General features: G+C 39.5%; 1 protein-coding gene across 1 annotated transcript in view; it reads left to right on the top strand.

Annotated features, from left to right (window-relative positions):
• The window catches only part of LOC103360795 (E3 ubiquitin-protein ligase RNF213-like), a 60,675-nt gene that overhangs the window by 6,911 nt on the left and 38,969 nt on the right, over nt 1–14,795 (top strand). Inside the window, exons 12-29 of the mRNA XM_008286692.1 lie at nt 5–43; nt 2,279–2,898; nt 3,288–3,447; nt 3,525–3,742; nt 4,418–4,555; nt 4,703–4,855; nt 5,025–6,264; nt 6,569–6,753; nt 6,876–7,031; nt 7,344–10,922; nt 11,618–11,748; nt 12,000–12,095; nt 12,192–12,313; nt 12,498–12,611; nt 12,695–12,744; nt 13,669–13,822; nt 13,934–14,069; nt 14,338–14,519. Of these exons, the coding sequence (XP_008284914.1) occupies nt 5–43; nt 2,279–2,898; nt 3,288–3,447; nt 3,525–3,742; nt 4,418–4,555; nt 4,703–4,855; nt 5,025–6,264; nt 6,569–6,753; nt 6,876–7,031; nt 7,344–10,922; nt 11,618–11,748; nt 12,000–12,095; nt 12,192–12,313; nt 12,498–12,611; nt 12,695–12,744; nt 13,669–13,822; nt 13,934–14,069; nt 14,338–14,519 (7,473 nt within the window). The remainder of the gene's footprint in view (nt 1–4; nt 44–2,278; nt 2,899–3,287; nt 3,448–3,524; nt 3,743–4,417; nt 4,556–4,702; nt 4,856–5,024; nt 6,265–6,568; nt 6,754–6,875; nt 7,032–7,343; nt 10,923–11,617; nt 11,749–11,999; nt 12,096–12,191; nt 12,314–12,497; nt 12,612–12,694; nt 12,745–13,668; nt 13,823–13,933; nt 14,070–14,337; nt 14,520–14,795) is intronic.

Below are 14,795 nucleotides of genomic sequence, written 5' to 3'. Positions count from 1 at the left end.
GATCTTCTACAAATCTGCCAGGAGCTTCCAGAACATGTCAAAGGTAGGCAGTGCTTGCACACTCAGGAAAAATATGTTTAAGGTTTAAGTTTTTCCAGAAGTCTGCCTTAGAATAAAGATGATATGTTGTGGGGCTTAACGTCACAAGTCACATTATGATTCCTTGTAGAGTTCTGTTTCTTGGCATACGAGGTGTGTCAGACAACTTTCAGGACTGGTGTCACAAAAGATAGATTTCAAATACAAACTACAAACTACAAGTTTTCCCCTTCCAAGTAATCCTCCTGGAGTCTAACACTCTTCCCCAGCCTTCTCTTCACGCCGCCATGCATTCCTGGAAGGATTCTTCCGAGATCCTCCTCAGCTCCGTCGTCACAGTCATCTTGATGCCCTCCACATCTTCAAAACGCATTCCCTCGGTGACCCCCTTGAGCTTGGGGAAGAGGAAAAAAATCCCACAGAGCCAGGTGGGGTGAGTAGGGAGGTTGCTCCAGCACGGAAATGTTCTTGTCAGCCAGGAACTGGGGGATGATCAGGGCGTTGTGAGCAGGCACGTTGTCATGGTGAAGCAGCCTCCACTGGTCCTGCCACACCTCTACTGGTGCACTGAATGAAGCAAACGCCACAGGATCTCTTTGAAGACATGCTGGTTGATCGTCTGGCCTTGTGGCAAGAACTCGTAGTGGGCGATGCGCCTCACATCAAAGAATGCGATCAACATGATTTTGACTTTGGACTTCGACTGTCTTGCTTTTTCGGCCTGGCGACGTCGGAATCTTCCACTGAAGGCTCTGGTGTTTGGTCTATGGGTTGTACTCGAAGATCCATGACTCATCACCGGTGATGATTCTCTCTAGCAAGTCTGGGTCGCTTTCATATGGAAACAAATCAAGCTCATCCAATTTTGAATTTTAAAAGCTGTTGAATTTCTAACTTTGAATTTTATTGGCATTGAAATTGTGTCTGTGAATTATTTTGTCTGAATTTGTTCCACTCCTGGGGTCGTCTTCCACATCCTCGCGTCCCTCTTTAGACCTTGCACCACTCAAACATGTGAGTGTGACATCTCATTTCCATACACTTGCTGCAGCAATCTCAGTACTTCTGACGGAGTTTTCCCCAACAAGACCAGAAACTTCAGGATTGTTCGTTGCTCAGTGCTCATAGCTTGACGACATGAAACAGAGAATATGTCTATAAATGTGGAAAAAAGTTTGATGGCTGCAGAGAGCTGAGATCACAGTTATATACTCCAGGGTGATTACTTTGAAGGGGAAAACTTGTAGTTTGTAGTTTGGGTTTGAAATATATCTTTTGTGACACCAGTCTTGGATCTTTTCTGACAGACCTACATCAACTAGCTGCTTTATTGGCTCCTGATGCCTATGATAAAAATCTTCAAAGGGGTTCAAAGGGGTAATTCAAATGATCTGACTTGGTATAAAACATTTAACCAGATATTTACTGAAGGAGTTAAAGAAGACCTAGGACATTTGAGTTCACTTGTAACAAATGTTCTGTTCTGCAGACTGTTGGGAAATGTTTGCATAGTTAAATTTCTTTGATGATTTTTGAAGCATGAAATATGCTGATAAAGCAAAGGTCAAGGAACACCAATACCTTAATCAGGCAGTGCAAGGTGTTGACCTGAGGGTTTGCCAGCTGCATTCTGATGGGTAGCATCTCATGCAACTTCCATATATCAGGGGAGGAAGTCTTTACTGACACATCAGGTGTTGTTGAGTGAGTTCGGTACTGATGGACTTCTCGTTTTTTTTGTGATGTCTCTGTACTATTAGTCATGACAATTCTTGCTTTGTTTTACTTGCCTTTTTATAATATTTGGTGTGGGAATACTGATACAGACAATTGACTGATGTGCAGTTTATATTCATGTTAGTAGGTCGCTCTGTGCTAGCTTTATCACTGTCAGTGTTATAATGTGAAGTGATGCATTAGTCAGTTTTGTCAGTGCCGGCGCTATAGGGTTTGAGAAAAATTGCTGAGTACCACAACAAGGGTGTGCAAACAATAGCCAACTTTTTAACCTGTAGAACAGGTGCCTGTTTCAAGTCTGTGGTTCTTCTGCAAGAGCTCAGGAGGATTTTAGTTAGTCTTAAGGGCCTGATTATCCAGTTTGTAGGACTGTTTAACAATGAATGGCACCTCTGAAAGGAAAGATATTGGATCCTGATACTTTGGAAATACGGCTGAGAGGATAATTGTAATAACTTTATGTCTACAACCGTATTTAGAATATCATCTTTTCAATCCACAGCTGACTTTGAGGGGTTGGACCAAAAATATAATCAGAACATTGAGACAATGAATCTGAGTGAATTTATGGAAGTTCACACTCTTGATGGACAGACCTCTCCTGCTACTGGGAAGGTCACTTATTTCAACCTTCGTGATACATCTCGTCAAATGGCCTCAGAAGTGCATGCTGTTAAAGGCAGCACAGTCTTTACAATGTGCTGGACAAACCAAGTAGAGGAGCTGTCAAGAGGTCAACCTGATAAAGATGACCCTGAACACATCAATACAAATGAAGAAATCTATACTCTTGACCTGGTCTACAGCAAGATATTCCAGAGCTGCTACAGCAAGTACAAAGGGCTTTATGATAGTCTGAAGAGTGGGGAACTGTTACTGGAGGAAATAGACAGCTTCTTTGAAGGCTATAAAGGAAGATATGAAGATTTGGAGAAAGATTTAGACATCATGTGCAGAATAAATCCAGGCGACAACAGAAGATGGATCAGAGAAAGGATTAGGCAGATTCGACAGTACCAGGATCTTCATCTAACCCTGCAGTCTTCCAAAATCATCATGGCTATCAAGAACATCATGTGTCCAGAAGGAAACTTCACAGTGCTGGATAAATTACTGCAAATGGTATGTTTATCAACTGCTTAATGCTCTGTTGGAAGAGCAGCTTTGGTGTTAAGAGAAAATATTTTAAAGAAACCTCAAGTCTTACCTGTAAGACATTAACAGAAGACTTACTTATAAATATTTTGATGAGTATAGAATAATATGTAGTTGTGTTCAGCTGTGTATAGTGCACATTATATAGTATGATATGGAGATACGAAAAGTGTATACCTTTCAGCAAGTAATTATCTTTCACCATACATATTTATTGTTAAAGATTAGTTTGGTCTTGATAAAAATGCTAAAATGATCTGAAAAATAGAATGAAATGAGAAATGAAAATTGAAATAATTAAATTTGACAGAACATCCAACTTCAATACATTGTTTAAAATTGTGTATGTTTTTCAGAATGAAGCCAACTTCAAGACAATCAGACTGGATTACATAGATCAGTCCTTCATACGTGCGAAAAATGTCCTTGAAGACATTACAAAGGATCGCCAGAATTGCCTTCAGGCACTCAGTCAAAGTGAAGAGTTTGTCCATTGGGTTAAAAAAGAACTTGAAGGTACAATACAATCCATTGTTTATTATACAAGTGAAATACTACATTTCAGTACAGCAAAAGCAAATTTGTAATTGCAGATATCAATGAGCTGAAAGTTTTCGTTGACCTGGCATCCATCTCTGCTGGAGAAAATGACATGGATGTGGATCGAGTGGCCTGTTTCCATGATGCTGTCCTTGGTTACTCATCCATGCTCTATGGGCTGAAACATGACTCTGATTTTGAGAAGTTCAAGGATTCTTTGTCAAAATTGTGGAAGGCACTTGAAAATGACAAAAAGATACCAGAGAAGCTGGTGAGATTTCACCTCACATCATATCATCACTAACTGTAACTGATGTTGCTACCACAGTTGAGCCACAACCAGTCAAAATAACTGTCATACTTTGTTTAAAACAGATTCAAGTGAAAATGAAGATTAATTCACCATCTAAATATTTGTACTATTTAGCGTTTAATTTGTTAAGGCACTACTGCAGAAAGTCTGTTAGTTCAAGGCTAAAACATGGCGTAACAGTGATATTAAAGTACTGTTTCCAGCACAAGATATTTTGTTAGTGACTGATTCCAAAATACTAAAATGGCTACATTACTTCTCATCCTCACCTTCGTCATGAGTGGAGGGGGTTATGTAAATGACATGGTAATAGTGGTGTCTGTGTAGGGATTATTTTAGGAAGAAAGTGTTCTGGAAATAAGCAAAAATTCTGGAGTTGATGCTAAATAATGACAACGTACATGTTACTGTTGACATCACACACGTGTAACCTTTTTAAACGTAAAACTTGTACTTCCTCAGGGTATTATCACTGTAGCCTGAAAAAATTCTGGTCAATTTATCGTAGACTTTTGTTTATTTGTTTTACTGGGCATTTGTGAATACAACAAAAACTTGACAATTCAGTTTATTACATTAGTAGTACACGACTACATTCAGAAACATGGCAATTTTTCTTCTGACTCATTTCAGCGAGATACGGCACGCCATCTGGATTGGTTAAAGACTGTAAGGGAAAACCAAGGATCTGTTGAATTTTCGTCTCTCTCCCTGGCTACATCCATCAATGAGAGGGGGATGTATACCATCAAGGCCCAAAACCAGAAAAGGGTATGCTAAATGAGTTACATGAAATAAATGCCTAAATGAGAAAGAATTGCAGGGCTACTGTCACACTGATAGGAACTAGCAGCTGTTTTTGGGTCTTTGGACTGAAACATACGACTATGGTAATCATTTTGATATTTTCCTTTGTAGCTCAGTTTAGAGAATTCCTTGAGACTGCAAATCCAGAATGGACATGACAAAACCATGACATGCACCTACGAGGACGTAAAGGAGTTGCAAAATAAGCTTATGCTGATGTCTGGAAGACAACAAAATCATAATGAAGTGGAGCGCTTCACTGAGGTATTGTATATTGATTGCATATTTTTGTTATTTTGTAATAATGTATTTATATGTAAGTCTGTTCCTGTAAAATAATGAAATGTTCAATAGAACAAATGGTTGTTTTGTTTGTTTGTTTGTTTGTTTGTTTTTTACATATCCTAAAATCTCACACTGTCTTTTTGTTTAGGTGTTTGACAACGTCCAAAGACTAGCCAAAGCATTTGTAGACCTTTATGCTGCAGGGAACCCACTCTTTAGGCGTTGGGAAGCTAAGATTTATTGCAAAACTCAGAGTGACCCATGTATCATTATGGAAATCAACTTTTGCAAGACCCTGCCTCCCATACATGTATGTGGAAGTCTAGTTGAACAACTTACATCACTGTCCAAGAAGATGGAGCTCTTTCTAAACAATTGGCGAAAGTTTATGGACAAACAGAGATCTGATCACTACTACTTAAATTACTTCACAGCAGAGCAAATATTCTATCTGTGCAATGTTGTGACTCCAACAAATGTGAATGCAGAAATAGAGGAAAAAGCATTGATGATGCTCTCTTTCATCAAACCAAACTGCACAACATCTGATGTCTGGAGTACATGGAGAAGGTTTCAAAACCAATATCAACCTGGCAGAAGGGATAATGAAGACAGTGATTGGTCCACAGCCAGTGTTCAGCATTTTGATGACCCAGCAGATGAGGCAGACCAGAGCACTGATTTGAAAGAACTGGAAGACTTGTGGAATGGCTACATGAAGAATGAAGAAATATTTTTCCATGACCTTTTGGACATAAGGAGTTTAGGGGGTCTATTAAAACTGCTGATTGTCACAGAAAACCAAAGTCAGTATGAATTGGAAGAACCAATGCTGTCAGGGACAAAAGACAATTCACTGAGAAGGAAGCTCCCCAAAGGCCTTTTCTCAAAACAGCCTAATCTCCTAATCTGCCCACACAATGAGGTCTTAACTTCATGCATCTCCTTGTACATGACCAGTGACTATCAACCACTACCAAGTTACGATGAGGTTCTCTTGTGTACCCCTGCAACATCTTGTGAGCAAGTAGAGCTTTTCCTGAGGAGATGCCTCACACCAGGTGACACTGGCAAGAAGATTTATACAGTGCTTTGGGCAGACCAACTTACCTATGACGTTAGCTGTGAAATGGAGAAATGTTTTCAGAAACTGCAGTCCCTTTATCAACATGATTACAGGCTAGTGATCTTTTGCAGCTCTGACAGGGAGCACACTTACGTCCCTACTGCATTCAGTCAGTTCAAAAGAAACTTTGTGCCCCAAGAGCCACTGGATAATATCCAGAAGTACTTGTCCAGACATTACACTGTCGCCTCAGATCACAAGAATGCTGTGTTCAAAGGTGGCCATTCTGTCGGTATTGTTGCTTCCAGGCGTGCAGGAGTAGGTGAGTCCTAAATATACAGTAGATTTTCTTTACTTACTTCTAATTTACTCTCTGTGCCAGTGGTATATAACAAAACTGGGCTGATAGATCATCAACAAAACCAACTTAAGTTCAGTATTAGGATTCGATTACCTGTTTATTCAAGTTTAATTAACATCAAAACAGTTTTTTTCATGTATTTGGTCAAGGGACATATCAGGCAATTTTCTTCAAGCATTGGTGTGCTAAAATTCTTGTAGTGACAGAGATTCTTATTCAAAGTTTTGGTTTATGCAGGTAATAGATTGTTTCTCTACCATTGCAGGCAAGTCTTTGTATGTCCAAAGACTGTATGAAAAGTTGGAGCGAAGTGTTGAACACGGAACTGCATTAAAGAAGTGCATCCGACTAACTGAACATGAGGTTGATGACCACAAGATTCTCCGGTCTTTGTATGACACACCAAAACAAAAAGATGTCAAGGTGTTTCACTTTGATGTCACATCCTCGGTAGGCAATGTTTATATATGATATAGATCCTGAAAGTGCTTTAATTTCTGTAAGCATGTTGTTCTCACAGAATCTCTAAGCTGGCCAAGACTTTTTCTAACAGTAGAATTTATGGTCTCTAGGTGCAAAAAGGTCTGGATGAATTCCTATTCAAGCTTTTCTTTCTGCGGTACCTGATGGATTCAGATGGACAGATGTGGCACTGCAGCCACAAACACTTGTATATTGTTGAGTTACTGGAATCCACAAATGATCAGACCAGATATGCTGGCAGATCGGTAAGTGCGATTCACTTGTTTGTCCAGTTTAATGTTAGGAAATTCAGTTGTTTTTTTTGTTTTTTTTTTATATCTCTGATATTGTTGTATTCTGATAAAACTGATACTCAGTTAAGTACCTCATGCAACCACACTCTATTAGAATCCTAGAATTTGTTTCAGCAGTAGCCAGGATACAGATAATTGACTTGGTATGGGGTATGGTGTACAGCAGTTGCTATAGTTGCTATTCATAGTTAGTAGGAGAGGAAACATACATTAAGTAAGAGGATGGGCTTGACTGATTAATTCAAAACGTGTGTGTATTTTTAGGGACGAAAGGAAAACTTTGCATTCTCAGATGTTTTCCCAAAGGTGTTTTGTCGTCCACCAAAAGAAATTATGGCTTTGGAGATGCGAAGAGAGGAAAGTTCTAACATGGAGCGTGATGACCCCCTCATGGATGATGAATGTTTCAGGAGTGAAGCTTATCAAAGACCATACCAGTACCTCACTCGTTTTCACAACAGTGAAAATCTCGACAACTTCATTTACCAAGGTGTTGAAGGAACACATGTGGAGTGTCTTCAGATACTCTTAATCTACTGTGGCATAATGGATCCATCATGGGCGGAGCTACGTAACTTTGTCTGGTTTCTTAATCTTCAGTTGCAAGACTGTGAGAATTCAGTCTTCTGCAAATCTGAGTTTGTTGGAGACACTCTCCGTGGATTCAAAAACTTTGTGGTTAAGTTCATGATCTTGATGTCCAAAGACTTTGCAACCCCATCACTAACCATCACTGACCAGAGCCCAGGGAGGCAACAGATTGACATCAGTGAGCTCAACGAAAAAGACTTAGCTCCATTCCTCATTAGGAAAAGGTGGGAATCCAAGCCACATCCATACATCTTTTTCAACGATGACCACACATCCATGACCTTCATTGGATTTCACCTGAAGCTCAATGACCAGAATGGGGTTGATGCCATAAATCCATTGACGAAAGAAGTGATACAGGAAAACATCATGACTCAAGAGCTTTACACTGGCTTAAGACTTCAGAGAGTCCCGTTTAATATGGACTTTGATCAGCTTCCTCGAGCTGACAAGATTGAGCATCTGTGCAGTGTGCTTGGCATCAAGTGGCCAACAGATCCTGATGAAACCTATGAGCTGACCACAGACAATATCCTCAAAATGATGGCAATTCATATGAGATTTAGGTGTGGCATCCCGGTTATCATAATGGGTGAGACAGGATGTGGGAAGACAAGGCTAATAAAGTTTATGTGTGAATTGAGAAGATGTGGCGCACCAGCAGAAAACATGAAGCTGGTCAAGGTTCATGGAGGAACTACATCAGATATGATATATGAGAAAGTGAAGGAAGCTGAAATTCTTGCAAGAGCCAATACAGAAAATCACCAGTGTGACTCTGTTCTGTTCTTTGATGAGGCAAACACCACAGAAGCCATTAGCAGCATCAAGGAGATCATTTGTGATAACTCAGTGCAGGGACAACAGCTTGACTCTGAAACAGGACTACAGATTATTGCTGCATGCAACCCCTACAGAAAACATACGGACAAAATGATTGAGAGGTTGGAAGCATCTGGGCTGGGCTACCGAGTCCGAGCTCAGGAGGCAGAAGACAGACTTGGCTCTATCCCTCTCCGCCAGCTGGTGTATCGTGTTCATGTGTTACCACCCAGCATGATACCTCTTGTTTGGGATTTTGGACAACTCAATGACTCAACAGAGCAAATGTATATTGAACAAATCGTGCTAAGACAGGCAAAGACCAACTTGGTAGACAAGCGCTATATTCCAACCATAACCAAAGTGTTATCGTTGTCACAGAAGTTCATGAGGGAGAAGAAAGATGAATGCAGCTTTGTCAGTTTGAGGGATGTGGAACGCTGCATGCAAGTGTTTGTGTGGTTCCACAGAAACCACGACAGGTTTGCTAAGGATCTCAACGCCTTCTTTCAGCAGCAGTCTCAGAGGCAAGGAGACAAGTCAAAGTTTTCACCTGCTAGTGACAGAGTAATCTGGTCACTCTTGATGGCCACTGGAGTGTGCTATCAGTCCTGCTTGGAGAGCAAAGAGCAATATCAGAAAGCCATCAGCCAAATTCTTCCTCGTGACTACAAACCACAAAGAATACAGCAGGAAATCCAACTCATGCAGGACCTTTTACTCAGTGGTGTACCCATGGGTAAGACAATAGCCAGAAACGAGGCTTTAAAAGAGAACTTTTTCATGATGGTAGTCTGTGTTGAGCTAAGAATTCCCCTTTTTATTGTTGGAAAACCAGGGAGCTCCAAATCACTTTCGAAAACGCTAGTTGCAGATGCAATGCAGGGCCCTACATCACATTCAGAACTGTACAAGAGGCTGAAGCAGATACATCTGGTGTCTTTCCAGTGCAGCCCTCATTCAACTCCGGAAGGAATCATCAACACATTCAAGCAATGTGCACGCTTTCAAGAAAGCAAAAACTTGGATGAATACATCTCGGTGGTAGTTCTTGATGAGATTGGACTGGCTGAGGATTCACCGAAAATGCCACTGAAAGCATTGCACCCATTACTGGAAGAGGGCTGTGTTGACGATGAGCCACAACCTCACAAAAGGGTTGGGTTCATTGGAATTTCCAACTGGGCTCTGGACCCTGCCAAGATGAATCGGGGAATTTTTGTATCCCGTGGTGATCTGCACCAGCAAGAGCTCATCAAAAGTGCTAAAGGGATTTGCTCATCTGAAGAAAAGGTTCTTGAAAAGATCAAACACCTCTTTAAACCCTTTGCAAAAGCATATATGACAGTATGTGAAGAAGCCAAGGGATTTTTTGGTCTGCGGGATTTCTACAGTCTGATAAAAATGGTATTTTCAATTACCAAAATGTCTAACGAGTGTCCTAACCCAGATCAAATCACTGGAGCAGTCCTGAGAAACTTCAGCGGAAAAGATGATGTGAATGTGATTGAATTCTTCAGCAAAGAGCTTAGAGAATACTTTGCCAATGCCACCATCACTACCATTGATATGATTGAGCAAAGCATCTTTCCAGCTTCCCAAATGGAGGAAAGCCGCTACCTTTTGATCCTCACAAAAAACTTTGCAGCTCTTCAGATTCTCCAACAGATTTTTTTCTCTCATGAAATCCATCCAGAAGTCATCTTTGGGTCTAGTTTTCCAAAGGATCAGGAGTACACGCAGATTTGTAGGAACATCAATCGTGTCAAGGTGTGCATGGAAACTGGACAGACAGTTGTGCTTCTGAACCTTCAGAATCTGTATGAAAGTCTGTATGATGCTCTCAACCAATACTATGTGACACTAGGTGGTCAAAAGTATGTTGATCTTGGATTAGGAACACATCGTGTGAAATGCAGAGTTCACCCAAACTTCAGGCTCATCGTCATTGAAGAGAAAGAAGTGGTCTACGAGCAGTTTCCAATCCCACTGATTAACAGGTTGGAGAAACACTACCTGGACATCAGCACTGTCCTCAAAAATGAACAGAAGGACATTGCCAGACAACTCGAGGGATGGGTCGATGATTTTGTCTCCTCGAGTAGTCAAGACTCCACAAAAAAGCACTATGTTCCAAGTGATGTCTTCATTGGTTACCACTCAGACACATGCTCCTCTGTGGTCCTGCAAGTAACAGAGAATCAAAGTGTTGAAGCGGATGCGCAGGTCAAACTCAGCAATGCCAAGCACATTCTGCTCAACTGTGCCACTCCCGACTCAGTTGTTCGTTTAGGTAAATCCAAACTGCCAGATGAGGAAAGAGAACATTTAATCAAAGAATATGTCAAAGAGGAGATGCACAGTTCATTGGAAGACTACATTGTCTATCACACACAGCAGTCGGACCAGTCACACTTCTTATTCACTGAGGTAATCTTTTCTCTATGTTATCAAATATTTCATTGAAAAAACATTCCCTAGCATTGCAGCATTGTTAAAGCTGGGTATTGGAGATGTGCCTTGTATTTACAGAGCCATCTATTTTTCATTCTCAGTTTAATATTTAAAAAGTCAACCTTCATCACTGACATATGTATTTGCTTTATGGTTTTGGTGCCTGGCCCCAAGAGTTAAGTACTCATTAGTTAGCACTGACAATCCATAGTTACAGAAAGATAACTATTTATTTGGACATAAGTCATGTATTTTTTTTGTATACGGTGCAACCCAACTTCTTTTATTCAACAAGCTCATGCCATCCTTACCAACACTTACCCATTTGTTAAGTTAACCTTAGATTATGTACTTAGTTCTTCCTAAATCTTCTTACCGGAAGTGGAAGTAGTAGAGTAACATTTTTTTTCTGTTTTTATAGTAAGTCCTATTTTAAATTGCTGAAGGGCTGTTTAAAATTTCATTATGAACTAGTGAATGAGAAAAACAAAACTGAGATGCAAAAAAGGTAATGAAAATAATGACTAGTGTACAAACAATATCAAGCTGTTGTGGGACACATTAGAAATTACAGACACATAATGACACATAATGCAACTATTTGCAGATGACCTTGTTTTTGCAAATGAGGAATTGAATAATATTTTCTAATGTCTTTTACTTTTTGAAAGGTTACAACATTTTCCAGGCTGCTGACTTCAGCAGACACTCAACAACTGCAGAACGTGACAAAGATGGATGCTATCAAGCTGCTGTCACTGCAACAGTTTGACACAGAGTACACTTTCCTCAAGGAAATCAGGTATGTAAATATAGTATAACAAACATAATACATCTGTGGAAATGCTCATTTCAGTCAAACTGAAAAATCGCCATAGCTTTGTGCTTCTATTTCATTGGATTCTCCTAAGGATAATTATATAAATGATCACGCTGTGAATTAGACCGAGTAGATGTATGGGCCTAAATACTGTAATGTGATCACTCTTGTGTATTCAGATATTTACATGACTATACATATTCAAATTCATCATGTTTATGTGTCTGTGTTAGGGAATTTCTTGGCTCAACGAGTACAGACAAAGTGCTCATTATCCAAACTGAGTATGATGAAGACTTCCACAGAAGGAATATTCTTTCCTCAGCCAAGTGAGTATACGTATATTCTTTTATGTAATCTGCTGATATTACTGCAAAAGTTCTGATTTATTTGTTTTTTCTTGTATTTATGTTTGCAATTCTTAGATATTCATGCATCAACGAAACCAACAGGTGTGACACTACTGACAACACAAGAACATTTGTGTACTTTGTCACCAAACTTCCCCGAATGGAGGGTGGGACCTCCTATGTCGGCTTTCAGGGCGGTTAGTGCTGCTGTTATTCACACAACTAAGCCTTGTTGACTCTGTCACAACATGCTTAAATAGCACAAAAATGACACAAAATGGCACACATGGTGCCACACACTGAGAGTAACAGCATAAATGAACAATTTAAATAGCAGTTAAAATTTATGCGTTGTGTCTTTCTTAATCTGACTTTTTTCAGGTCCTTGGAGGTCTGTTCACATTGATGATCTCAGAAGATCAAAAGAATTTGTTTGTGATGTTCACAGCTTGAAAAAGCTACGCATAAGTGATCTTTTTGAAGATTCACCTGATGGTAATTTATCAAATCTTATTTTTTTTGCTACAGAATGTAATATAATTGAAGTTAATAAATTCACGTGTTCTCTCTCTTTAAAGCCATGGAGACAGAAGACTTCACTGGTGTGCCACAAAATGATGACTCCACTGTAAGTGTCATTTATTATAATCATATGTTTGTAACATGGAAAAATAAGAGGATTTGGATTACCGGTCAGTCCAGGTCACCAATATACAATTTACTAATCTCTGATAGATTTGCAGAAACATAAACAGTTTTTATTAGCCTTTTTTTGCCTACTTGGGCAATATTTTGAATTAGTGATGCCAGACACATCTAGCATAGCAAGTTAACATACCTTAGAATAAATCAAACACCAAGGGCCAGTGATGACGTAGATAATACTGTAATTTGGTAAACATGACAAATCATTAGAAGACAGTTCAGAAATTTCAGAACTAGAATTATCAGCCTTTTTAGTGTTTTTGTAGGAGTCTAGAGACTGCAGGTGTTTTTGATAGCAACATGAGAAGCCCTAACTTTTAACCCAAGCCTTTATAATAGGTAACCCAGATGTTTTACATTAAAATCATTTCACCCAATTAAGAAATTATTAGGCTCAAGGTAAACCAACTAAATTCAGTTCAAAGCTTGGGAAACTTCTCACATGTAGTACATCTTAGGCTTAACTTATTTGACGTCAGTATGAGGAGGTTTCCTGACTCAGATGTGAAAATAAAAGTGTCTGGTCAGTGTTTTAGCATGTAAATTGTTACTTCTACAAGGCTTTCACTACTCGTCATTGTTTGCCATAACATAAAAAAAAGTGGCACTTTGTTTTGATTTAGCTCCTATTCTGAAGTATGTAAGTCATGGGCACTCATTGGTAAATGATAAAATACCTCAAAAGTTCTGAATTTTATATAAGCATACATTTATTCATTCATTCATTCATTCATACATTTATTGACTAACAAATATTCACACCCTGCGATGGGGGATTCACCTCTGATATTTTTTTGGATACAGCTGCTCGGCTGCTGCTGTTGATGTACTTCATATATTTTTTCAGGTTTTGGGAAAAGTGTTTGATACGACAGATTTGGTGAGAAGCTGTGTGCAGAGTGCAGTGAGCATGCTGAGGGATGCAGAGGACAGCGGAGAATTCAGTACCAAGAGAGTTGAGAATCTGCTTACACTACTGGACGAAAGTCAGACACAAGAAGGTTAGAAAATGAGTCACTGATTTGGTTTCAGGCCATTTTTTATTATTGCCTTTAACACAACCAAATAATTTTGCTGAAAAAAAATTCTAGTAAATGAATTTTGCTTTAAAGGTACTTTTGTGAACATTGTGAGGAAGCGTCTCCGCTGGTTGTTAGAGGACTATGAGGCCAACATCCCCAGTCCAAAAAGTTGGGTTCTAAATGCGGCATCTAATGTCAATGCACTTCAGGAGGGAGGGACGTTCCTGTAAGCCTCTTCTTTATTTGCCACTTACTATACCAGTCTGCTTGGCAGTTTCTTGCTATATTTGCTTGCAGTTTTTATCTTTCATTTATTCATCACTTCTTTAACTGTATTTTGCTATTGTGTAAAATGTAAAGTACGTGGCAAAACTTCAGCTGAACAGGCTCTTAATCTCAATCATTTGGTTTCCACTGATATGATATTTCTCTCATTTTTAGTAGCTGACAGCAAATAGCCTGTTGATTTTAAGAAAGTTTCATATTTCCTACAGACACACACTATGGAGGAAAATCCAAGCAGTTGTCACTCCACTTCTAGCCAACTTGGTCTCGGTCATTGACCGAGATTGCAATTTGGACCTGTTGCTGGATGACTGGGATGACATCAAGAACCTATGGCTCAAGATATTTGAGAGCAAAGAGATGCTCAGTATGCCCTACGTGGGGATGGAAAGCAGGTGGGTATCTCTTGGTTGTATGATGAGGATATCTATTCAAATGGTTTCCTTTAAGATTAGTTTACATCACCCCAACTGGTTGAGGCAGATGACTGCACTGCCAAGCTGGGTTGTGCTGGAGTTTTCTTCCTGTGAAAGGAGTTTTTTCTTCAGTGCTTGTTCAAAGGAAATTTCTGGATTTGTAGTGTTTCTCTCCATAATATAATATTGTAAGGTTGTCACCTCACTATGTGAACTGCTCTGAGATGACTTATGTTATGAATTGATACGAT

Source organism: Stegastes partitus, unplaced genomic scaffold (genome assembly GCF_000690725.1).
Source record: "Stegastes partitus isolate 25-593 unplaced genomic scaffold, Stegastes_partitus-1.0.2 Scaffold464, whole genome shotgun sequence".
Taxonomy (NCBI): domain Eukaryota; kingdom Metazoa; phylum Chordata; class Actinopteri; family Pomacentridae; genus Stegastes; species Stegastes partitus.
This window is presented reverse-complemented; position numbering and strand designations above follow the sequence as displayed.